Source organism: Falco biarmicus, chromosome 2 (genome assembly GCF_023638135.1).
Source record: "Falco biarmicus isolate bFalBia1 chromosome 2, bFalBia1.pri, whole genome shotgun sequence".
Taxonomy (NCBI): domain Eukaryota; kingdom Metazoa; phylum Chordata; class Aves; order Falconiformes; family Falconidae; genus Falco; species Falco biarmicus.
This window is the reverse complement of record NC_079289.1, coordinates 100738655-100764711: the sequence shown is the minus strand read 5'-3', so window position 1 is coordinate 100764711 and position 26057 is coordinate 100738655. Positions and strand designations below refer to the sequence as shown.

The 26057-nt window shown below is 43.7% G+C and overlaps 1 protein-coding gene across 2 annotated transcripts in view; it reads left to right on the top strand.

Annotated features, from left to right (window-relative positions):
• Nucleotides 1–24047: 24047 nt before the first annotated feature.
• Nucleotides 24048–26057, top strand: part of HUNK (hormonally up-regulated Neu-associated kinase) — a 59032-nt gene continuing 57022 nt past the window's right edge. For both annotated transcript variants that reach the window (XM_056328809.1, XM_056328808.1), the window contains exon 1: nucleotides 24048–24546. In XM_056328809.1, coding sequence (XP_056184784.1) covers nucleotides 24286–24546 — 261 coding nt within the window. In that variant the 5' untranslated portion in view covers nucleotides 24048–24285. The remainder of the gene's footprint in view (nucleotides 24547–26057) is intronic.

Sequence of the window (26057 nt, the reverse complement as noted above, 5' to 3'; positions counted from 1 at the left end):
CGCACCTTCGAGCGGGTACGGGGGTTTGTACAAACTCACCCCAATACTTCAACACTTTCACAGGGTCTTTGATTCTCCACCCCACCCCCGCTTCAGGTCTTACATACATTAGTACAAGTTTTATCTTACAACGTGTTTAATTCTGGTTGCTCCATAGAAGGATCCACAACCTCCCCTCTGATCCTTTCCCATTGCTAATATTAAGGGATCTTGTGGAGCTAAGTTAATACCACATTCTTTTGCCACTCTGGGTGATTCCTCAGAGTGAAAAACATACCAGCATACATTACTTCATCCCATTTTTCCTCTCGCCTTAAAAACAACATTAATTGTAGCAAAACATTATAATTCAGTGTCCCGTTTAAGGGCCATTTTTCTCCATCCCCTAACTTATACAGGGGCCACCACTGATTACAGTATTTAACCAAAGTTGTCTTATTCACGCTTCCCCCAGGCTGCCCCCCCCATTTCCTTCCAGTGACTTAGAACACATCCCAGCGGACTCTTTCTTACTATTCCACCACTTTGTTTTCCTCCCATATTATCTCCGCTATCCCAGCCACAGACCACTCTAATTTCACTTACAGCCCTCTCTCTTATCCCAAGGCGTCCAAACCTTACAGTTAGGGCATTCAGTTTCTTGTCCCCACCACACATACAATAATTCTTTACACCATTTACACTTTAAAACATATAGAGGTTCACATTCACCCCTTGGACGTTCAAGACAATAACCACATACCAACATTTATATCACACCTAATACAGAAATGTTTTTACATTTCCAATATAAAATAAGTACAACAATTAATATTAAGCCTATAATTATCAATCCTATATACACAGATTGACTCCAAATCATCAACGTTTCAGTTTTCAAACTAAAACACGAATTTCCGATATTACCTAAATATCAAAACAAATACCAAAACAGAATCAAATGTCAATCCTATGTATGTGGATTGACTCCAAATTATCCAACGTTTTAGTCTTCAGACTAAAACGCAAATTACTAAATCAAAATCAAATGTATACCTGGGTGCTAGCTACCCAGCATACGCCACCCTGCCTAAGCACACAGAAATCTTACGACTTACGGACAGCTTTACAAATGGACCGGTCCCCAAAACAGAAATATCCGAAACAGTACTGTTCTAAATATAATAGTAATATAATATTTACAATTAATATAATATTTGAATAAATATAGTACCTTCGCTCCGTAAGATGGAGCCCTTGTCTGCTCCTGCGGTGATCCAGATGAGATGAGGAGCCCCTCCAGGAAAATCCCCGGGGGTACCCTAGGGAGTCCCCGCTCTCAATGGGTCCTGCAGCCGAGCAGAGGAGGTCCCATCTGGGTCGCCAAAATTATTTAAAGAATCAGTCACCAATATTCGAGTGAGCGGAGGTTATCTTTATTCGGCAGCGCTGGGTGCATGGGGGGGTCGCTCCACCAAAGTCATGCACACCCAAAGTGACGAACTCTCTCATATTCATACAATAAAACAACAAATACTCAATTAACGCCTATACATATTCACTACCTAAACCTGCCTACTCTCACTTCCTATGTTAATTAGCTTATCAGTCCTTCTCGCTTGCACAAATTCTTCCAAGAATTGTGGGCAAGGGTCTCCTGGACAGCATGTGGGCAGTGGTCTTTGGGAGGAAGGCCGTAGGTCTTCCTCATGGTGTACTTCTCACCCTTTGCCTGGAATGTGATGGTCTTGCAAGTTTGCAGTGTTCTTATCGGTCTGAGCTACTTTATGCCCTTGTCAACTATCTGTTTCTTATTCTTGTTTCTTTTAGTCGCTCCCTCTAGATAACTTATAAACAGGTCCCTTGTTAGAGAAAGTTAGAGAAAGAGAAACAGACCCCTTCTTTCATTAGTTATCTCATGAATTATTTCTTTCAAACTATATGGTTACATGACCTAATTACTATACCTACATTCTTTGAGTACATATATTTACACTTAACTTATTGTCCCTATTCCATACAATTTCTTCATATCATTAGGACCAGGTGTCTTTTTAAAAATAGCAGAAATCTGAAGCCTCGGTAATTAGTACATTCTTTACGTCACCAATTCAAGAATTTAGTGCATCCTCAAAGTCAGTAACGAGGGTCTCTGAATGTTTATCAACTCTTGGGCAAACGAAAGTGCGGGCACTTTGTTCTTTAAATAAATTGTACATAGTTCATTATTCAGTTGCCTGGCTGTGCTGAGCTCTATGCCCATTCACCCACCAAGCTGAGGTCTGGTGTGGTTGTGTCTGTGCTGTAATATGGTCCTGGATCTGACTGCAGTATAGACAAATCCTGAATTATCCCTGGCAACTCTTGTTTGTTGGGAATTAAATTCTGGTTCCTGAGGGGCTGAATGTTAGGATTTGGGGGTGGGAAGGGGTGAAGTAGGTTAATTGCTGCAGCTTTAGACTTAAGTCTGGGTTTTACTAGGCCATGGCTTTGCTGTTCAAAGCAGATCTGTTTCACCAAGATAATATGCTCAGTAATTTTGAAGTAAACTTTGCCATTGCTTGTATAGTATTATGACTACTAGAGAGAGGAGATAGATAATAATGTAACTTAGTGAAAAGCACGTTCTTTTCATTAAGACTTTTGCCAATTTTACATTTAAAGGTACTTAAACATGCAGCAGGTTTATTATTTAAAGTTGCTTTTGTAACAACATTAGGCGTTGTATAAATACAGGGTGGACAATGCCCAGCATTGTGCTATGTATTTCTAAAATATAAAGGATGGTCTTTGCCTCAAAGACCGTGCAATCCAGTGTGCTCATAGAGCATATAGTGTCATTCTTGTTGTTCATGTAATACATATCTTAAACTGTTTTTCCATATGACTTATGTTTAACAGTTTTGACTTGTGTTGGTGCATGCGTTTAGTTTGTTCAGCTTGCTTACTGTTGTTTCTAACAGATGGGCAATAAATGGGCACACCAATGCATGGAAATTGCTGTTCAGAACAAATGATGGTTACTTGATGTAAAGGATTCTTTTTTTTTCTTTGTGCCAGCTGATGAAATACATGTGCAAGTCTTATTCAAGCTTGTTGAAATCTGAAATGGTTTTGAATTCAGTAAGTACTTGTATTTCATTATGAATAAAATGACAAGTTTAACTGAATTTCAGTTAGCTTAGGCATTAATAAAGATTTTTACATAATGGTATGTCTGTCACTTTCTTCTGGTGATAACAGTAAGTCTTGATCTTTGAAGATGTTAAGAATCCTCAATTTTGCTCAGTCTCCTACGTTATTATTAGCATTGTGCATCATTATTGATAAAGAAAATGATTGACAACTATCATCCATGAATCATATTCCCTGTTCTTTGATTACCTGTCTCTGCCTGTCAGTGTTTCTCTGACTCATTTGATAAGGATTAGTTATCACTTGCGCATTATCACTTTCCAATTTACTGGTGTAAATTAACTTAGGGACAACTTTTTTTTTTTGCCAGAATTTCCTGGAATACTGTGTTCTACAGAAAAGCAAACCTGGTTTTCCTGCAATGTTCAATATATTGCTGTGGCTTTATAATGTTTATTAAAATGATACTGTATACGTTCATGATTTATAAGTATTTGCAGTGTGATTGGTATGCTGGGTAGCTCTACCTCACATCATGGATGAGGGGTTTACTTAACTGTTCTCTAAGCGTTGGCATCAAATACATGTCCTGCTAAAATCAGACCCCTGAAATCAATAGGTCTTTGAGGGAAGAGTTTCTTTCTCTTACTGTTTGCACTCTGACAGCAATGAACTTGTAGGCCTGGCACTGTGATTCTGTACTTGAGAATTAAACTGATGCTTGTGGATGCTGATCTGTTTTTACTGTTTGTAAACTGTTGTGTTACCGACAGGCAGACTGTAGTGGAACTGTACTTTGAAAGCCTTGTGGAAACTTCGTAGGACAGGGAGTTTCGCCTGCCTGCTTAGTTAAGTGAATCAGTGTGCAGAAGCTTTGGACAGAACTAGCTTTCAACCTGATTTTTAGTTCCACTGTAAGTACACAGGTATAGTTTAAAGCCCTGGGTTCTAGAAAACCTTGTAAACTTTTAACAGCTGGTCACCTTAGAGGTTGTCTCTTTTCCTTTGCACTGTTGGTGTATAAGTGACCAAAGTAAAACAAGGTGGTTCTGCAGGCAGCCTTTTGATGCAGACAGATGGATCTGATGTTTGCACTTAAGATGCGCTAGCTGTGAGGTTTTCTCTTGTATTCTCAATGAATACCAAGATTTGAGCCTGGTGTCAAATAGTTCTTTCTGGCCAGGGGGTTACTTTTGAAACTACTTATTGAGGGAAGTTGGAGTAGGGGGAATTTATGGATTTTGTCTGTTGTGAGCATTTGGATTTTTATGTTCCACTACAAAGTTACTACTGTAGACTTGCCTTTAGTGTTAAGAAAATATTTGGTTTTTTCCTACTGCTGCTGAGACTCTAAAACTGCTGTTGATGGATATCTAACCACTGAAAGGTGCAGCTTGTCTATATCTGATGCTTAGTGTAACCATTTATTTTAATATTTTGCAGACAGGAGGAAGCTTCTGCCTTTAATAAAATATTTTAGATAACTGTATGGAGATGGGACTGCCCAGTATTTACGGAGATTCCAAATCACACAGCAAGATAATAATGAGCTCACTTTGCAAGATATCTGTGCAACTCCTTACTAAGTGAATGTAGGTTTTGCACTGGAAAGTATAGAGTACTGGTAGAAGACAAACCACCGTTGAGGTTTTCTGTGCAATCTAAACTTGCTTTTGCTGATAGACATATGAGAACAAGACTTCCCATTTTGTTCTTTCATAGTTATCTCACCACCCTCTTCTGCTGTGGTGTGGAGACTGGCAAGGTTGTGAAACTAGGAAAGGTTTTATTGTAGGTGCAAGACTGAAGATCAAAGTATGTCAGAAATTACTTCTTTTCTGATAATACTGTGGTACTGCTGTTCTTGCTGTCCTTCAGAGGCACAGAGATGCTAAGAGCTAACAGCCAGTAAATAAAGACTAATGAATTCTTTTGAAAAATTATGTTTAAATGTGGCTTAAGAGATGGTGTGGATATAAAGTAAGGAAAGACACAGAAATACATTATATATGATGGTTAATAATCTTTCTAGCACATTATGGGGTTTATAAGAACAACTGTAACGAATGTGTTCACATCATGACATTAAAATTCAGTGCTTTAGAAAACCTGCACAATAGGAAACAAACTTTTAAAATTAGTAGTCACAACTGATGCTTTTTAGTGACTTTTTTGAAAAAGCCTGCAATTCTGAGGCAGCCACCATTCCATTCTGAGTATGAGGCAATTTCTAGGCATGTGTGTAAGCCAGTAGCAGTAAACATCTTAGAAATATGAAACTGTTCACCACTTGTACAACCTCTGTATCTTTCTGGTAACTGTGATCCTAGTTTTTTATTCCATTTCTTTTTAGGTATTTTAAAACAAGGTGTTTGATTTTGGGGTTCAGTGAAACTTTGCTTCAAAGAGTTTTTCCCACCTCTTCTCACCTCACTTACAGAGGAAGCAAAAAACCTGTTTGTGTCTAACTGGATAGGAATAATGTTTCTTGTTTTCTGTGTTTGCTTGTTTATTTAGGAGAATAAGAATGAGATTACGCAGTCAACAGAAACAAAGTGCTGTCTTTATGAAACCAGCTTACTGATTTCTTGTGAGTAGAGCCTGGGAACATTCACCTCTTCCAGCACCGACAGTTATTTTGCAAAATCAATTCGAAGTAGGATCAAACCCTGATGTCCTTACTTAATGCTTCTGAATTTCACTGAGGTAAAGCTCCCATGCTTCAGTGGGTTTTGGTGAAATGTTTTTGCAGGTCTCTGTTCCTTTGCTCTGTACTCAAGCTCCCTCTGGCATCAGTAGGTCAGAAGCATTGGGAGCTTTGTCCTTCATGGTTATCACAAAACTCATCAAGCTCACTTTAGGTCTCAAAATTTGAGTTTGTGCCAAACATCTTAGAAGCAATAAATAATTCCCTATTGTTCCTTTTAGATTCTCTCCTTCCCTCCCCATATAAGTTAGGGCAAAAGGGGTTCTGGATTTTAAAGCGATTTCTGTTTGTTTGTAATCAGTTTGCAGTATATTGTTTAATCTGTGTTTGCAGTAACCCATTCTGTTGAACCTGCGTTCAAGTGCCTTATTTTTGAACCTGTGTTCAAGTGCCTTATTTTATGTTGCCTTTGTTAGATATTCAAAAAACATGCTCAGTCCTTTTTTCTTTCCCCATAATGATTGGTACTCAAAAAGTAATCAAGAACAATAGATACGTGTTTTGTAATTATTTGCTTTCTAGCTTTTGGAAGTTGGCTTTTTTGGTGTTTCTTCCTCATGCTGATGAAAAAGTGTTTTTTTTTTAAAACATAAAGATATATATGTAGTCACTACTTCAGAAGATGGGATTTTAAGGCAGCTAAGTGTCATGGGATGCAATAAGAAAAATTCTGGGTACTAGCAGTGATACTTAATTTACTATGGGATATAACAATGAAGTATTTAAGACTAAGAAGGAATATGTAACTAAGGCATTTTTGGTTTTGTAATGTACTGGTAAAAAATTATAGTCAGATTATACTTGAGGAAGGAGAATCTTATACAAGAGACAACAATTCTTGGGCCTAAGTTTGTAAAATACGGCAATAAATAGATGTGTCAGTGTGGACAGATCGCTGAGATTCTCTTGATTTGGGTGTGTATTTTCAATGGGGTTCTGTGGTGCTGCTGCAGCCCAACAACACAGTACAGGGGTGGCAAATGTAAGGTTCTCTGAAGTGCCCTAAGAGAAATTTGAACACTTTTCCTTGGTACTGTTGAGAAGTACCAGTGGCATGATTCTTGTTTGTGGCATCTATTTAACGCTTCAGGTTTCAGTGTGTTGATTTTGGGAATACAAAATAAAGACAACTTGCTGAGCCACTGGCTATAACTGCTTCCAAGGCAAATGACATTATTTGGCTAAGATGCACCTAAAAGCAGAGCTTTGTGTCTATTCTTCCCCACTCTACCAACATTAGAAGGATGTTTGCAAATATGACAGGTCTGAACTTTAGGAGGAAGCTGTCACCTTCCAGATGAAATTCCTTCACATTAAATCTAGGCACTTGTTCTTTGTCCACTACTATTTCTAGAGCAAGTAATTCTTCACAGGCTTTACTCCTTAGGTTTAAAACTGGTTATGTTCTGGGTTGGTTTTTTCTTTACTACTTCTCTTAGAGCCACTGGCCAGAAGATGGCACTTATGTACACGCTAAGGAGGGGTGAGTGAGGCTGGTACATTTAGCTGAACCTGCGTGTGGAATGACAGTAAATATCTTGGGCAAATAACTCACAGGATAAAAGATCACTTTGATCTCATAGCGCATAGGGGCACAGATTCCAGAACAAAGTTCAGGAACTTGTTACTCCATATAGAAACTCTTTATTTCTTTATTCAGGAATAAGGATCTGATATGCCCCTGAATTCAGAAGGCAATCATCAAACAAAAATCCTGTATGTTGAATGTTTTGGGTTTTTTTCAAGGAGAATAATCTAAAAGCAGTTTCTAGCACTTTTTTCTGTTCCAGCTGAGGTTTTGTGCTACACATTAAGGCCCAGTCTATTTTCCACTGAAATAGCTTTATCACCTGTTTTTTTGTACTTCTACTTGCTTTTCCTCACCAAGTTATGATATTTATATCCCTCATGGAGACTGAGTTGTACTGTTCTCCAACAGAACTATCTTATCATACCCTTTTGTGATAAGCCATCCCAACATGAGCCTATTTATCCCAGTATAACTTTGTCAAACATTAGGGACATTGCTCTAAGCTAGTCTTATTAAAACAATACAGCTTTTCTGTGTAGCCAGGTTTGAAGGGATGGAGCTCTGAACTTACATGTAAGAGGTTGCGGGGGGAGGTTATAAGGTAGCTGCGATGCATCTAGGCAGTTTCTCAAGGCTGTCAGCATAGTTTTGTGCAGATCATGGGGACCATCTAAACTGGAGCAGAAACCAGAGTGGTTGTCTGGCCTGCTGTGCCATGTGGTAGTGCTGCCTAAAATCCCTGGATTCATGCCTGTGGCATTCTCATGGGGTCAGGATCCAGTCTCCTTCTAGCCCTGCTTTTTGAATAAATCTTTTATCAGAGTCTTCCAGGGTTTTGATGACATGTCAGTTCATTATACCAACAGCCATAGTCAGTGACCCCTCATATGTAGGTTGGTGTAAGTTACACAAAAAATCCCATTGTTTGCATGTGGAGTTAGCACTCACTCGTGCAGGGTGCTCATCAATCAGGTCTGCAGGTAGAAGCCCTGTGTTTTTCTGCAGAAGAGCAGTAGACTGTTTGGTGGTGGCGTAAATTCCTTCCAGCGTGACACAGAGCATACCTAGGTGTCCTATCACCATGGCTGAGGAAGAAATTCAGCTTATGTGCTTTGCTGAGACAACCAGAAGATTCTACTTAGGAAGGTGGTTTGTTGGGTGCTGAAGCTCCTAAAATAGTTGAAGAGCACTCTTGGAATCCTACTGTTAACATAGGGTGAGCCTTGGTTACTTTGTGGCGGTACTACAGGCAGCCATCCCAGGCCCGAGTGGTAGCATGTTAAGCTGTCAAGCATGATAATGCCTGCAGGGTGCTAAAAAATCTGGAGAATGCCCTTTAGCGGTGTTTGCTGTCCACAGGGATGGCAAACTTCATTTTGGAGGGCAGTCTCAAAGCTCTCACCAAAATCAGCAGACACTTAGAAATGCAAAGGCATTTGCCGAAGCCATGAAAGCACTCAGAAGCCTGTGTCCTACAGAAGTCCACAGGAACTGGATAGCCACGTGATGTCCAGTGTCTGTGCCCAGGTCTGTGTATGGGGAGGCATGATGGGCACCCAGAGGAGGGACCCTTGTCAGATGTCCCAGTGCCATCCACATGCTAGTATCACCTGCAGCTCCACATGCAGTATGGAAACGGGAGAGCAGCTGCAGGGTCCCTCCATCATAGTTTCATTTGGGTTGAAAAAGCCTTGAAAATATGAGTCCAGCCATTAACCTAGCACTGCCAAGTCTGCTGCTAAACTCCATCCCTAAGCACCACATCTACATGTCTCTTAAATACCTCCAGGGATGGTGACTCAACTACTTCCCTGGGCAGACTATTTCAATGCTTGACCACACTTTCAGTGAAGCAATTTTTCCTAACAACCAATCTAAACCTCCCCTGGCACAACTTGAGGCCATTTCCTCTTGCCCTATCCCTTGGTACTTGGGAGAAGAGACCAACACCCACCTCACCATAACCTCCTCTCAGGTAGCTGTAGAGAGCGATAAGGTCTCCCCGAGCATCCTCCTCTCCAGGGCTGAACACCCCCAGCTCCCTCAGCCGCTCCTCATAAGCCTTGTGCTCCAGACCCTTCGCCAGCTGCGTTGCCCTTCTCTGGACACGCTCCAGCCCCTCAGTGTCTTTCCTGCAGTGAGGGGCCCAACCCTGCACACGGCATTCCAGCTGCGGCCTCACTGGTGCCGAGTGCAGGGGGATGGCCACTGCCCTCGTCCTGCTGGCCACGCTGTGTGGGTACAAGCCAGGATGCTGCTGGCCTTCTGGGCCACCGGGGCACACTGCTGGCTCATGTTCAGGTAGCTGTCAACCAACACCTCCAGGTCCTTTTCTCCAGGCAGCTTCCCAGCCACTCTGCCCCAGGCCTGTAGCGCTGCGTGGGGCTGCTGTGACCCAAGTGCAGGACCCGGCACTTCTCCTTCTTGACCTTCATACAGTTGGCCTTGGCCCACTGACCCAGTCTGTCCTGATCCCTCTTGCAGAGCCTTCTGACCTTCAAGCAGATCAACACTCCTGCCCAACTCTGTGTCATCTGCAAACTTCAGACTACTGAGGGTGCACTTGGTCCCCTTGTTCAAGTTGTTGATAAACAGGACTGGTTCTGGGAAGCAACACTTGTGGTTCCTGGCTGGGTGCAGCCCAACTCATGCCATGGTTGTGGGTGCACGCAATGTTTAGCCCCAAACCTTCCCATGTTTAGTGGAAGTGGGAAAGTCCTTTGGGTTTTTCAGGATTTTGATTTTTAATTTCCTGTTAAAGAGGAGTGTTTCTCTATGTTAGCTTCTGTAGACTGGTCATGTATTTGTACTCTCTTGCCTCCTGAGAGCTTGCTGTGGCACTCTAGCCTGGTGATATTTGGGTTTCTGCACTTGCTCCACTGTTGCTATGCGACCAACCACCAACAGCAATTTGCATGACCCTTCCTATGGATGATATATTAATATGCAGGAATTAGTGCTAGCTGTGGTTGGTGATGGAGCCATTCACAACCAGCCTTCTCCTTCCTGCCTACCTCTTGCCTCTGATATTGCTTGAAGTGAGTTACTGTATGTTGTTTGATATTGGGTAGCATGTAAGAAGTGAATATTGACAGAAGCAGGATGTAAGTGCCATGAGGGTTGTCCTTGGTGAAAACATGAAAATGCTCAAGGACAGAAAATAAGAGCACGGACTAAGATTTGTGTGGCAATCCATTATATGCAACTGAAAGTTAGAAGGCTACATCAAATAAGAAGTCTTTGGGACAGTAGATGAGCAATTCAAACGCTTGTGAAATCTAAGTGTGCTTTTGTGGCGTGTCGAGAAACCTTTCTGGGTAAAGGTTAGACCCTCTGGCCATCCTTTTGGTGGTGGCATAGTCCTCGGGGTGGATTTTCAGAGGCTGAAGTAGCACTTAGGCAGTTGATTTCTGTTGACTGTCAGTGGCAGTTCAGTACCTGATGGCTGTACCTGCCTTTGAAAAGTCTCTTTCATAGAGAGGGATTTTTTGTTTGGTTTTTTCTCCTTTTTTTTTGTTTGTTTGTTTTTCCCAAACCAGAACAGTGTTGTTGGAAAGCAGTGGTTGGCATTGTAGCGACAGGCACTGCTGAGTGCTCCGTGGGCCAGCTACCTTCCCTCCTCAGCACTGCCACACATCTATCTCCTTGAGCAAAGCACCTTGGCTGGCATTTCCAAGAAGGCTCTGGTGTGTGGCATGTTTTTTCAGGCCATTCTTCATATTCTTTGTACTTCTAGAGGTGCCATTTGTACTCTTGAGTACAACTAAGGGGTTTCTGTAAGGAGCATTCTTAATATATTAGCTGAAGTGAATTATTTATTTGAGATCAGTGCATTGTTTTCTGTTGACATATCACGTAAGTACGTATGTAAATGGAAGCATGATATGTAAAACGTGTTGTCCTGAAGTTAAACCAGAATAAGTTTATAACTGTCTTCTAATTTTAAAGTATTTGCAAGGTCTCTGGTGATAAGTTGGCTGAAGCCATAGTGCCTTCATTAGAGTGATCCTTGTCCTGCACGTGTATATGCATGTGTTTAATTTTCCTAACGCTTATGTGCCTGGGGATTTTTGTGTGATGAGAAATATACATTGCAAAGGTCTTTTCCACTATATTCATTACTTTATTCTGTTTTCCTGTAATTAATCTATATCCAAAAATATGAGATGTTGTAAAAATATAGGAAAGTTTATAGTGGATTCTAGGAAAAAATATCTTGTCATAATCATACAGGTATAGTTGGAAGTATATTAATGTTGAATACATGTACTTCTAAATAAGATTTTTATTTAGATATTTTAATCAAATTAGTGATTGGGACATATTTCAGAAGTAGTTATTTATGAGATTTTGGAAAGATTCTTAGAACTGTTCTGTATTTTTGGTATTACAGTATTTGGAATTTGACCAGCTGGAAATGAGATACATTTGGCATGGACTGTGAAGATACGTGTACTGTGCTTTGAATGACCCTGAGGTTTGCTATCATTCTGCTACTTAGAATACTAAGAAAATGAAGGTCATGTAATTATGCTTTTTGTACATATTTTTGTGTTTTGGGGAAATGAGGCTTTAATCTGGTCACAGGTATATGTCATTATTGATTAATTGATTGGATAAAACCTTGGCTATTGAGAGTCCAAACCTTTAACTCCCTCAAGTAGCAATGCTTATATGTAATAATCATCCTGTTATATCACCAGGGTTACTTCTAAAAATAAACTTTTGTAAGAACGGACTAATTCTGAATATTATGCTTTATGTATATTTATGTATAGCTTTGCTGCACTTAAAACTACTTATTCTATCTGTTTCAAGATAAAGATCTACTTTTTTAATAAGTCTTATTTCTTATCCTATGTTACTGTATTTTAGGGAACAGCCTGAAGGAGTACTTGTAACTTTAAGTGATTCAGAATGCTGCAATACACTTAATAACAAGGTAATTCATTGTAATCTTGCTATATAATTGTCACTGTCAGTTGATTGGTTTTTTTACCCACTTTGTCTGGCATAGTAAAATATTTTGCTGTTTATTTGAGGGGCTTGCAGGATTATTGGCATCAGAAGCAAGCTGATGATGGTTAAGTGTGACTGGACACGTATCACACTTGCTTTTCCTGCTCCATCTCTGGTCCTTCAGGGGCCAGCAAGCAGCTGGAAGCACCTTGGATTCTGCAATTGAACTTTCCTGCAAAATCAGACTTGTTACAGATGGCTCATACCAGAACAGCAACTTTAAGCTGCGATTGTCTCTGTTCTGAAGCGTTAGGCATTTCACACAATGTAATCCAGGTAGGGGAAAGGTCTGCCTTGGGAAAATAGGATGTGCTTTATGTTGTATGGAGCCACCTGTAGTTTTCTCTTTGTAAGTCGTTTGTCTCTGCCCATTCAGCTAACACGTTTCCATGCTCTGATGGTTTTACAGAAAACACTGCATCTAAGGATCTGTGAAATTTCAATTACTTGACCAAGGGGGCAAGCAGCTGATTTGCCAGGCCCTTCCCGATGCCATACAAAATATATATAATAGTGAAGAAGAACACAAGGTCATCAGAGGTCAAATCTCTTATTTTCCATATGATGGATATCCCTAATTGAAAGGTAGATGAAGCAATTGAGCCGTTGTCACTTTTCTAGTGTTTTCTGCCAAACTGCACATGCGCTCAGGAGCTCAGCACCTTTGTAATGAGTAAAGCAAGAATTTCTGCATTTTGACTGTGTACCTAATATTACCAGGTATTTAAATATATCCCTGGATTCATCACAAATACAACTTTGTCCCATTTGTCCTTCACCCTTCCATATTTTGTAGCTTCTTCTCACCTTCATTCTAAGTCTGCTTCTCTCTCCCTTTGCGTTTCCTAATTGCAAGCTTGTGACTAGTCCTTCAGTCATCTTCCACAATAAATGAAGCTGAGTTTGTCAGGAGATAAAATATTTTATTAGATGAATGGATATAGCTGGATAAAACTCCAGTGAAGCTAGTGAGGGCTGATGAAACTGTATCAGTTGATGGAATAATGTCTCTTCCTATAAATGATACTCTGCTTCACCTTTCCACTCTCCCTGTTCCAACAACATCACTTCCAATTCTGATGAAAAAACTTTCTGTCAATTCTCAGGGGAGAATCTGGTTCATTGCAAAAGAATAATTGTAATTTATGGTTCATAATGCCAGATGGGCTACTGTGATGGTCTAGCCTGCCTTCCTGTTTGACACACAGCATCAGGCTTGTTCCTGTTTGAAATACAATGTCTTTTAGAAAAACATCTGATTTTGATTTAAAGAATTCCAAAGAAGGAGACTTTGTCATAATGCCTCACTGGGTTGCTGTGGTGGTTAATTACTATCACTGTTAAAAATATGTATCTTATTTTATAGCTTGAATTTGTCTAGATTCAGCTCCCAACCACTGGATCTCATTATAGCTTTGTCTGTGAGTCTGTGTTCATACTTAGACATGCAGACTATGAGCAATCACCCCCTCCCTTTGTTAGGCTCAAAAGGACCAAGTTCTTCCAATGTAAAGTGTATTATTTAGGTCGGTCTTCACTCCCATAGCTCTTTTCTGAATTTTCTTTAGTTTACCAGCTTAGTCCTTGAATTGTGGAGAGCAGAACCAGGTGCAGTTTTCCAGATGGGGTTACAGAAATGCAGAATACTCTGATCATTTAGCAGCTTTTTTCTTTACTCTCCCCCTACTCCCCCTGTGTATGCATTTATGGGCCATGTTTTAAATGAGCTAAGGTGTTATTTTTGATAGGTAGAAATACCCACCCAGTGCCTGAGTCACATTATCTCTTTTGGCCATTTAAGTTGAGAGCAGACAGCAAGTAGCAGGGTCTGAAGGTGTAATCAAAGCCAAAGTTTTCATGAGTAATTCTCTTCCCTGCCAAATATGTCATGATATTTAGCATTCATCAGCCAGGTGGATATATCAGTGCTGATTCAAGGGAGAAATTATGTGTTTGCTATAGAAACAGGTGCAGAAATGAAAAACCTACTGGGTTTTGTAATAATCAACCTGATATCCTGATCTATTTGCATCTTTAAGTGATTCTGTAATCATGTAAATATACAAACCCAGAACTATTTTTTTTTCCTCTGTGGCTCCCCCCCCGCCCCTCCCATTTCTCTAGAAAAAATGTAAAAGCTTTATTTGGACCCAGCAGTAACTGGCTTCCAGTTTTCCACTGAAGGATTTACAAGGATGAGTTGACTGGAACCTCTGTGCAGAAAATTTCTGAGCAGCATTTTCTACACCCAAAATTGGTTTGGTCATTCCATATGTATTTAGGGCTTAATTTTTAAAACTTCCTCACTAGAAGTGGTCTGATTTTTTTAAACAAGAGTGTTCGTTTGGGCATGGATTACCTGTATAAAGGCAGGCTTGAGAGATCATATATGCTCAGAGCTAGACTAAATGACCTGTAGAACACTAACCTAAAAAACTCAAGCAAACAAAAAACCCAAAAAGATCCCCAAACACATAAACCAGAAGGGAAAGACAAAAAGAGCTAAGACTTCTTTCAAGCCAGCTTTGTGATTTTTGGAGGTGTGAAGAATGATTTTTAGATGCTTGGCTTGCCATTACTGAATGAGGGCCTCCTTAGCACCAGCTCTGCAGGAGAGCTGGCTGAGGAACTGGGTGGGAGTCCAACAGCCAGCCCCTCCTGGTGGTGCTGGGAGGCTGGTTTTAGTCTGCAGCTTCAGGATTTTCATGTGGAGGCAAGGCTGCAGCAAAACAAAACCTTCTCCAAAACTGTTATCTCTGTACACTTGAGGTTCGGGAGTTTTACCTCAGTACACTTGGCAGTTCTGGAGTCCAAGATTGCAGCAGGGGTGCCCAGGACTGTGAAGATGTTTTGGGTACCCCCTGTCTGGTGGTGGAGCCAGCTGCCCATTGTTGAGGGGTTTGAAATGATGCATCTGGTGATGCTGCCAGATCTAGGGTGTTTTGGACAATTTATCCAGATCCGGTAGTTGCAGCAGGGAGGAGCACTGTGCAGTGCCAGCTGCTGAGCACAGTGTCCTGCTGAACTGGCTGCGGTTGTGGCTGCCAGGCAGGCCACTGTTGAAGAAACTGCTGTTTTCTGTCGAGCTTGGCAGTTTGCCAGCCACTTTAGCAGTCTGTGCAACTTTCCTTCTGCTGACGCTGGCCAGCTGCTATCCTCTCCCTAAGCACTGGAAGCAAATCCTCCCCTGGCATCAGTGGGACCAGCGCCTGAGTGGCTGCAGCAGCAGCCAAAGTGGTATCTGAGGACACCATTAAGAGAAAGAGCAACAAAATCCTGTAGAAAAGATTTTCACCAACATTTTTTTTTCTTTCTTTTGAGGGAAGTTGGAGCAATGATGTAAACTGTCAGTAGTCCCAGAGTCCCACAGTCCTACTGTTTTGTGTTCTTTGTCTGAACCAATGTGTGAGGATTCGGGCTTCTGAGACTGAAAAATGAGCAAGAATGAAAAAATAACCCGGAGAAAACCAGAAAATAAATGGGAGCAAATATCCCTTTGAGTATGTGGTGAGCATCATTCCAGATAGGCTGGTTTTGGCCAAGTTCTCTGTGACAGAGTCAGGGGTGGCTTCAGGAGGAGCTGCTGCTCACTGAGGGTACCCAAGCCAAAAGCTGGGATTTGAGGGTGTTGTGTAGCTGTGCAGAAAGGGAGCCGTGCAGCACTGAGAGATTCGGTTGTGTGCATCCCACCCATGTTTTAGTCCACAAGCTTTGGAAGGAAGGATTTGCACAGTGTGTCCCCAAGCTTTTGCAAAGAAAACTAGAACAGTATGATTGACAAAAAAAAAAAAAAAAAAAAAAAATCATACTGCAGGAAACTTTCAGGTGAATGACAAATAATTACACAAGAATACCGTATGAGGTACACTATCGAGAGAGAGGTTCCTTATGAAATACACAGTCCCATGTTTCCAGGCATTGGTTCTTGGGTTGATTCTGATGCTTGAATCCAAGACCACCAGTTTGGACCAGTGAAACAGCGTAGCTTAGACTGAGGCTGCCTGAGAAATTTCCTCTTTTCCTCCAAGTGCTATCTTGACAGCTGAAACCAGCCAGAGAGCTTTTGCTGACACACCCTGAATCTGAACATCTGGAGAGTGTAAGCTCTGCTTTCTTTGTGAAACATCCTCGGCTCAGGAATTTACTTCTCCCAGTGGCCTAGCAGAGCCGACGTCCATTGACCTTCAGGGCCCATCTGTTTTCTCAAATTTTTGCCTGAGGGTCTGGCAGGGAGGCTTATAGTTAACTTGTCCTGTGGGACTCTCTGAGATGAACAGTGGCCAGCCTGGTGTGTATCTGTGGTTTTAAACAATGTATATGTGTCCAGGCTTTTACAGGGAAATTAAACAAAAACATTTTACCTTACAGGCATTTTACAATAAGCAAATTTATTGAAAGAAACTCCTCAGATTTTGGTACCTGTGCTATGAGGGTTCTTCATGCTTGATTGAGAAAGTGATCTCTCCCAGGCCATCCATTCTTGATCCTGCAAAGAAAGCATATCACAACTACCTCCATGACAACAGACTGGCACGTGTTTTATGTTCAGGATTAGACCAATACTGAATCATTAATTACAAGAAGCCCATGTGACAGAAAACCCTTCTTATCACTAAAAGAATTTAAAGGTAACAAAGAAGCACATTTCTTTCTTTCTTTTTTTTTTTCCTTCTTTCTTCTTGCATTCAGTTCGGTTAGTCCTTCTTTTAAGCATGTAAAGGAAAATGCAAGCCTGGCATCAAGAAGAAATACCTGTTGATTGAAATATGTATGGACTAAATGGAGGGTGGCAAAACAGGTACTAATTAACTCATTTTTGCCATGGTTTTGCCATTGGTATAAAGTCTGGTGGGAATCAAATGATGTTAAAAACTTGTTAGAAATTACCCTGATCACAAAGGGATCATACTGTCCCAGCTGGAAAGCTCTGACTCTGCATAATCATCTGTTTCCACTTGAAATCGAATGCATTCCCCCAAGACACCTATGGCTTGGCATGGCTGCCTGCTTCCCGTGCAGCATCACACCCTTCCTTATGTTGTTCCTGCTTCCAGCGCTCATTCTCTACGCTGTTTCAGGCTTTCAGCATTTGCAGAGCTCTGGAAGCAAGGGTCAGAGTCAGATCTTTGCCTTTTTACTTGCATGAGCTGTCCTATTAAAACATGAATGTCAAAAAAGAAACTGTGAGTTGATCCTATACTTATTTTCATGTTTGCAGAATGCTGTGCACCCCTTTCTTTTTGTGAGTTAAGAATAGTCCTATATAGATTTTTATGCTAATCGTGAATTTTTAGAGATTTCAGATACTGAGTCCCATTTAGGTAAAATTGCACAAACAGGATTAATAATTTAAATTTTAATTCATCTATTATTGAGCTAATAGCACTTTAGAAATGTTTCAGGACTATGTCAGGTTGTGAATCTATGCCAAAGTATTCACCTGTAAAAAATTGTACAATTCGTAACTGAGTTTCCCAACTATGAATTTTTTATGTAGTTTCAATAGTTAGGGGAGTTGCATACAGAGACATGACTTGCAAATGCGATTTGCAATAATCGTGCAGCAAGTCTATCTGTATAAAAAGGAAGACACTTGGAAAATTCATGTTTTCAGTTGCAAAGCACCAAGATGAATTTTCATACCTTAGTGTGGGACTGTGTTCATTTCAAGATTTTTAATCTGATTCAATGTGTAAGTGTACTCAAATTCTAATTAACATTGAAGATACTAACAAGATTTGTACTAGTAGCGGTTTTATGATGGGATTTGTGTGCAACAGTCAAAATGATGGCTGGCTGAGCTTTTTTTGTTGTTTTTCCTTGCCACATTATGCATTGGGAAGATGCATCATTCCTTTTATTTTTTTCATAGGTGAAGTGTTCCGCAAGCTAACAGGCTACATGTCTAGTATACTATGAGCCCGTGGGAACCTGTTTATTGATGGCATGGAGAGTAGTTACTCTGCATCTATTCAGAACCAAGGAAGCCTGGGCCAGAGCTGAGATGTATGGAGCTGCTGTACGTAACATCCATATAACTCAAGCTAAAGCCAGCCCGAGCTGAACCATAAGCAGGTGTCTGACACAGTGCTACTGACTGTGCCCTGCGTGGCTGCTCCTGCTGTACGCCACTGCGCAGCAGGCTTTACACACCTTAAGGAAGGAGCATGAGTTGGCAGGTAGGAGCTGGAAGGAACACGACCGAGTTAGTCCCTGTGCACATCTGTCTGATGACAGTAGACACCCACCTTGCTGCTCCTATCTGTGGAGGAAAGCGGAGCTAAAGCAGAGCTAGCAAAGACAGTGAACGGTTTGACCTGAGCCCTTCAGATCCTATCCCTAAGTGGTTATGCTCCTATAGCCCATAGGTGTAGATTATGTATCTGCAATACTTTTGTGATAATGTGCACCTTTACCACTGTAAAACTCTGCTTTCCAACAATTCATTCAGTCATCAAAAATTCTTTCAGGGTTAAACAATACGTGGAAGTCTTAGTTCAGGAGTGAATCACTGGTTTGTTCACATTTTAGCATGGATGTAAACAAGATATTTGGAACATCTCTTGCAAGAAAGCATTTAAATAGCTGACTTTCTTTGGCTGAAACCCCCCCGATTACTAAAGTTGCAAGCACACAGCAGACATGGGCTGACGGCACTCAGTCTGCAGCGACAATGGGAAAACCACCAGTCCTATATTATATATATGCTGGTACTGGGATGTTTTCTGACATACTGCCAAGAAAAAGGAGAAGTGTAAGGAGGTACAGTCTTATGGCTTGAGGGCATCTTGATTCTGATTTTCCATTGTGGCAGTTACCTGCTTGAACATTATCTGGTATGATATTAGCAGGATTGTTTGGACTAGCATCAGTCCCTACTTGAATATAAAACTTTATTTCAAATACATGCTCATCTTCATTCTCTTTGCATTTAAATCACTTTTAGAGCACGACAACAGCGTGCCATCATGACACCATGGAGTGACCCAAGAAGTTCACTGAGAGGGCTTTGTCAGCATTCGTAATACCTCACACCTTTTTCTGCATGATACACTCCAGAGATTCACAGATGTCTGACTTCCTTTCCCTTTACATGTCATCCACCACTGATGTCTAAAGGCTTCTGTGAATACAAGTATTTCACATAGGCATAATTATACAATACTGTTGTGTTCTCTCATATGTAAATGAAACTTAAATTCAAGGTCCTAAATTTTATGACATCATGAGGTGCAAGGAGGGTTACACAGCAGTTTAAGTTCATAAATTGAACTTCTTAATGAAATGTGAAAAATAATAACATCAATACAGCAACCTCCTGTTATTTACTGTGATATTAAATTCAATTTGGTTTATGATACCTCCAGGTCATCACACACTCTTGATTTATATATTGGCTGCAGAGAACTATATTACAGAAGCTGCAGGGCAGAGAGCAAACTGGAGATTCTGGTGGGAGCACAGGAACAGCAGGGCTTTTGGTGCTCGGAGAGACAGTGACAGAAAACCCCATTGCCAACATATTTGTGTAACAGTCATTAGGTAGTTTTAATTCTTACTTAGGTACTTCTGCATATATATATATATATATATATATGTTTTCTAGATAATTTTGAGGACAAAAATTGTTCAATATTTTTCAAATACAAGTTTTAAGCTTCTGAAAGCTGAACTATACAAGTCCTCTTCCTGCAGCCATTGGAAGGTGAAGTACATTCATTCTCTATGGTTACAAGACTATGTGGATTTAGAAATACCACTGTCACCGTAAGCTGAATGGTATCTCCAGTACCCATATGTAGGCACGTAAGTCAACATCACCAGTTGATACTGGACATCACTGTTACACTGAAAGGGTTGTTGTCTTCACTGCTGTGCGTATTGCAGTATAAGGGAGAAAGGGCACCCTTGCTGTGCAGGGTACATAATCTGTTATTGTGGAAGTGTCAGTAAACTTAGGTTCTTGTCAGTCTGAACTCAGGGGTTTAAGCACTGTAAAACCCCATGTCTTATAAATTATTTAAGAACAAACACAAATACATTGTCATTTCAAAAAAAGTAATAAAGCCAACTGGTTTAAATAAATAGCCCTGTAGTATCTGAAACCCAAACATTACAAAAAACCAAAACAAACTACAAAACACTACAAAGAAAACCCAACCAAAACCCAAACTGCAAAACCCCTGCTTATTTTAAAGCAGAACAAAATACCAAAGACAGCATAAGTAATAGGATAACTTTCTTTTTTTAACTTAAGATACCAGTACTAAGTCAGGATTTCTTCTACAACCTGAAGTCAGCAGTTAACCATTGACTTCAAAAGGCCTGGTGATATGGCAGGTAAACGGTAAATTACCCACTTTTAATTTAACCAGAACAGAATGTACTCATTGCTCTTGTGCAGCATTATTATGAGTTTACCTGCTGCTTCATTTACCATCATACCACTGAAGAGAGATGAAATTTCATCGTTCCTTCACTCAAGGATCTCACATCTCTTCAGAAGGATGAGTGAGAGCAATTAATTTGAATCACATATGCAGGTGAGGTGTAAAGGAGAATTTGAGCATCCCAGGCGACAGCCCCATGCTTCCACGAGAAGTGCTTGGAAATCTGCCACCACCGGCTGCACCAGAAGAGGCAACAGCACAATAAGGTGAAACATTTTGCTAACAGGCTCTCAGGGTTACACACGTTTCCTTTGCAGTGCCATGTTCTGCTGCTGGACCAATGTTTTCCAGTTCTGCCCCCATCCATATCTTCCTTGGACATGACAGAGTAGCCAGCGAAGCTGTGTTTTTGACCCCCTGAAGGATTCAGCCCAGGTAGACCTTGACACTGGGGATTGAGCCCAGGGGCCTCCGTCTTCCTCGTGGCCACAAACCTTCCACTCAGCAAGCCAGTAATACATTTTACTACAATATTTTAAAATGCTGAAGGTGACAAAGGACAATACTATTGGGGTAACTCTGAATTTCTTTGCTTTCATGGGTTTAAATCAAGTTCTGAATTATTTTTAGCAGTTTGTTATTACAGCTTTTGCAACCTGAAGACAGACTACTGCCTTTAATTCATTAGTAATTTCAACAGTTAATCAGAAAATGTCATTACCTAAAAAGACTGCAGCTCAAAATAAAGCACACTGGAGTTAAATTTAAATTAAAACATGGACAGAAATGAATGCAGCCTTTGATCCCCCTTCCATCCAGACTGCACCCTGATGGGCACAGCTGGACAGGATAGGAATCGTGAGAAAGCAGCAGTCTCGCCTGTTTAAAAGGATACTGTCAACTCATTAAGTCCTCAAGTTGAGTCAATTAAAAAAAAAATGTTCAGTGGGTTCTTTCAGAGCTCTCCTAATGTTTGCTGCAATGGCTATTTGTTGCCAGTTTCATTTTTATAAGAGGCTGATTTTTAGGTGTTTGACTGAAAATCGTACCATTAACATCTGTTTAATCATCACAGTGGCCAAACCTATGTTTCTGTGAGCTGAGTGGGAGCCGTGAGCCCAAACAGAGGCACATACCTCTGCCTGTCTGTCTGAAAGCGTGTTCCTTTGGGCAAGGCAAGGGTCCTGCTCGTTTTGTAGTCTGTGAGGTTGCCCTCTTCCCCAGGTGGCACCAGCAGGGAAGCAGAAGACAGAGGCACGTGGTCTCAGCTCCCTTCTCCTATGCCAGAAAGGATTAAATGATGGTGATGTGCATCCCTTTTTCGGGCATCCCTACTTACAGGTGCTGAGGCTGGCTGGCGTGGGGTGGCTGAGACAAGCTCCATAGCCAGGGAGCAGAGGATGCAGGCCTGTGCATGCAGAGCATCTCTTGCTGCATAGCACATCTTGCCATTTAAACTGTGAGCTGGCCTCCTGCTGCTAACCAACTCATTTTTTACCTTGCAGCTCTCCCTGCCCAAGGGCAGGCTGTCACTGTTGAAACAGGGCTACGCCTTTCCCCTGCTCTCCACTGCTGCATATAAGGATTAGCCAGAAGCCGCATCCAGGCGTGTCTTCCAGCTTTTCCTTGGGCAGCCATGTTTCCTTGTCCAGCACAGGCAGCCTGGAGCTCCTCACTACCAGCCTCCCTGGGCAGCTGCCCACCTTCTGCCTAAATCCAGACCTGGGTATGTTTTAATATGATTAACTACAGCATGGGAAGCTGGGACCGACATGGGGGAAGACTACAGATCGTTATCCGTTACGACTGGCACAGTAAAATCATGGTCTTGCTCTGCTGTGGCTTAAATTAGTAAGTTTTACCAAAGCAGCAACGTCAAGGAAAGGTGGTGTGGAAGGAGCACAGGGCTCATCAGCACCTGCGCCAGCCAAAATCTGATCAGCGATGCAGTTAGACCACTCCAGCGGAAGGGACCAGAGGGGTATAGTTCTCCCAGAAAAGTGATAGGAATTGAGACAGAAGCAGAGGCTAACGGGCAGCAGCGTGGCGTAAAATCGGTTTGACATTTTTAAGCAGTGAAAGAGCTTAAAAAGCTGTGGCAGCAGAGAGTTGTGCCAGCCAGCCCTCTAGTGGGAAACTCAGCTTCACATGGGGCGGGAGTGTGATTGCAGCAAAGCTCTAAGCTGGTTTTTATCAGGTACAAATGCATCTTTATGGGAGGGTTTGCTGACATAGCTCGCATCTGTTAGGGTGCGCGTGATTTCTTTTTTTCAAAGTATTAACTAATGTGACTACGCAGGCAAAACTTGAAAACATAGATTAAGCTTGGACATAAATAGGGGTCCTCGATTACTTTCTTGCCGAATACCATGGTAAAGACAGGTTGTAGGTTAAAGTTCTTATGACCCGAGGCCTTTCAATGAATTAACTGTTGTGTTAGATCTTCCACAGCATGAGCTGAAGGCTCCTGGCATCACTGACCGTCGGAAGCTCAAGGCAGGGTAGCTCTGCCGGCTCTCCTCTCCCCGCTCTCCTGCTCGCCAGCGCAGCCCCCAGCTAGGTGGGAGGGGGCCGGGCAGCGAGAATGGCAATAACCTTTCTGCTCCCTCTCCACGAGGGGGGAAGATCGGCAGGGAAATGACTGTCCCCTGGAGGCAGCCTGCGGCGGATGGGTACCCAGGTCACCTCCCCTCTCCCGGGCCACCGGGCCCCGGAGAGCATTTGGGGGGGATGCAGACTGTGTGTGGGGGGGCTCAGCCAGGGACTCCGAGCTGCAAAGCAGGAGGAGTTGGCCGCCGGCAGAGGAGACCCGAGGTCCGGGAGGAATAAAATGGAGAAGCGGGTGGTGAAGGAGGCGCGGAGCGGTCGCCATCGCGTCGCGGTAGCACGTTTTCCCCCCACGGGGCTGAGGCTCGGGCGTGCTGGGGAAGGACTGTGCGGAAAAGCGGCACAAAAGATACTCCGGGCAGCAGTGAAGCCGAGCCGCACGCAGGCGGAGTCACGGCGCTGCCCGGGAGCCGGGGCCCCGCTTGGATTCCAGGGAGGGATGCGCTGCCACCCCCGGGTTCGGGTGCCGGGGGAGGGGGCGGCCGGATTTGAAAACACCCAGGCTGCCGGGCTCGGGTGGCATCTGCTCCCGCCGCCAGCGAGCGGATTAAATTACCGCAAATTCAAACTGAACGAGCCCTTTCCCCCTCCCTCCGCCGGTCCCTCCCTCCGCCGGTCCCTCCTCCCCGCTCGGCGCGGCAGCCTCACGCCTGCAGCCGCTGCCGGCGGGAGCAGAGCAGAGCAGCGGCGGCGGGAGGCGGAGGAGGAGGGGAGGTGCCGGATCCAATGAGGGGCGGCAGCCCGGGGCACCGCGCCGCCGGCTCGCCCCAGCCCCGGCCCCGGCCCCCGGCCGGCCCCGCTCCGCCCCCCGGCCCCTCCGCCCCAGCCCGGCCGGCGGCGCGCTCCCCCGAGCAACTTTGCTGCCCGCCCGGTGACCGCCCGGCGGGCCGGCGGCAGGGGCAGCGGCAGGGCCGGGCATGCCGGCGGCGGCGGGCGACGGGCTCCTGAGCGAGCCGCCGGCGGTGGCGGGCGGCGGCGGGGAGGCGCGGAAGGCGGCGGCGGGCGCGGAGGGCAGTTTCCTGGCCGCCTGGCTGAGCGCGGCGGCGGCGGCGCCGCGGGAGCGGCTCCGCGACTTCCAGCACACCAAGCGGGTCGGCAACTACCTGATCGGCAGGAAGCTGGGCGAGGGGTCCTTCGCCAAGGTCCGGGAGGGGCTGCATGTGCTCACCGGAGAGAAGGTACCGCGCCCGGACCGGGGCCGCCGCGCACCCCTGGAGTGGCTGCCGGCACCCCGGCGCGGGGTTGGGGGGCGGGTGAGATGGGGGCGCTGGGGCCCCGCGGGCCGGGAGGAGGAGACCCCCGGCGGGGACGGGCCGGGACGGGGGGCGCCCCTCATCCAACTTCCCGGCGGCTCTGCCGCACGCTGCGGGCTGCGAGCGGCGCTTCCCCTTCGCCCGCGGAGATTTCCGTGGCTGTAATTCTGGTTCCTTCCTCCTGAAGTACTCCAGTTGCCTTGACCTGCCCATTATTTTCCCCCTTCATTTTTTCCTCCTTGTTTGTTTGCTTATTTTTTGCGTCAGAGATGTGTTTGTAATGGTGAGACCTGTATTGCCGAGGGCCGGTCGCTGCGTGCCAGCCTAGTCGCGACGCTTGGCGTGCAGGTGGGCACAGGTACTCCCCGCTCGGCGGGGCGGTGGGCGATGCTGCGTGTGCCGGCGGGGGGAGGGGGGGCACGGCTCGGCGGTTACGAGTTGTTGGTGCCACTGCACGGCAAAAGATACGAGGTGCACCCCGGATGGGGTTTTTTCAAGTGTGCTGGTTAAGAAAAGTCGTCGCCGGGCCTTTGCTTTTTGTTTATTATCTGGAACCTTTTGGTGGAGGCTTTTGCCCATCCATCGGGATCTATCACAACGTTATAACGAGTAGCAGGGGCTTGGCTGGGCAAGAAGCAGAGCAAGGGCAAGCCTGCTAGGCCCCCCCGGTGAGGAGCTGCGCTGCTCTTGTTTGGACTGTCTGAATTCTGCCTCTGTTTTATCAGATCCCTGACAGAGGGCTACCCAAAGCAGGACGCCTTATTGTTGCTGGAAGCTCCTTGGACCAGTGGGGCCGAGTACGGTGCAATTTCCGCCAGCTCCAGCAGCACTGTGAGTGTGCTGCTGTTAAGGTTGCATCTTGGTAGCTTGCATTCCTGCACTCTTGGATATTTCTTGGTTTTTTTCTTTTTCCATTTCACTAAATTTGTCACGGAGTAAAATTTAATATAGGGCTGTGAATTTCATCATGAGAAAAATGATAAGGTTGGTGATTATTATCATATAGGAATGCAAAAAAAAAAATGTTGCTCTCTTCTGTTACCAAGTGTGTGCTTCTCCTTGGTAACAGATACATCCAATGATCCTCCAGTTGATAAAAGGCACATGCACACACACGTCCTTCCCACCTCCACATTTTTGGATTGCTACATTTATCTCAGTCTGCTAAGAGGGGAAAAAATAAAAAAGACCTATCACACCCTGCTCTGTCTCAGCTCCCAGGCCTGCTGCTTCCCGCCCGCCCCCCCTCCCCCCAGTGTCTTCAATAACACACTGTGACAAAGTGACAAGCAGGAACTCCAGGAGAATCACGCTTCCTTCCTGCTGAGCTGCTGTGTCCGTCTTTGTGGACAGGCATGATGATCTCTGAGCTCTGTCTGACCTGATCTTGTGCCATGGGATCAAAGGAGGCTCTTGCTGTCAACTTCAGTGGGTGA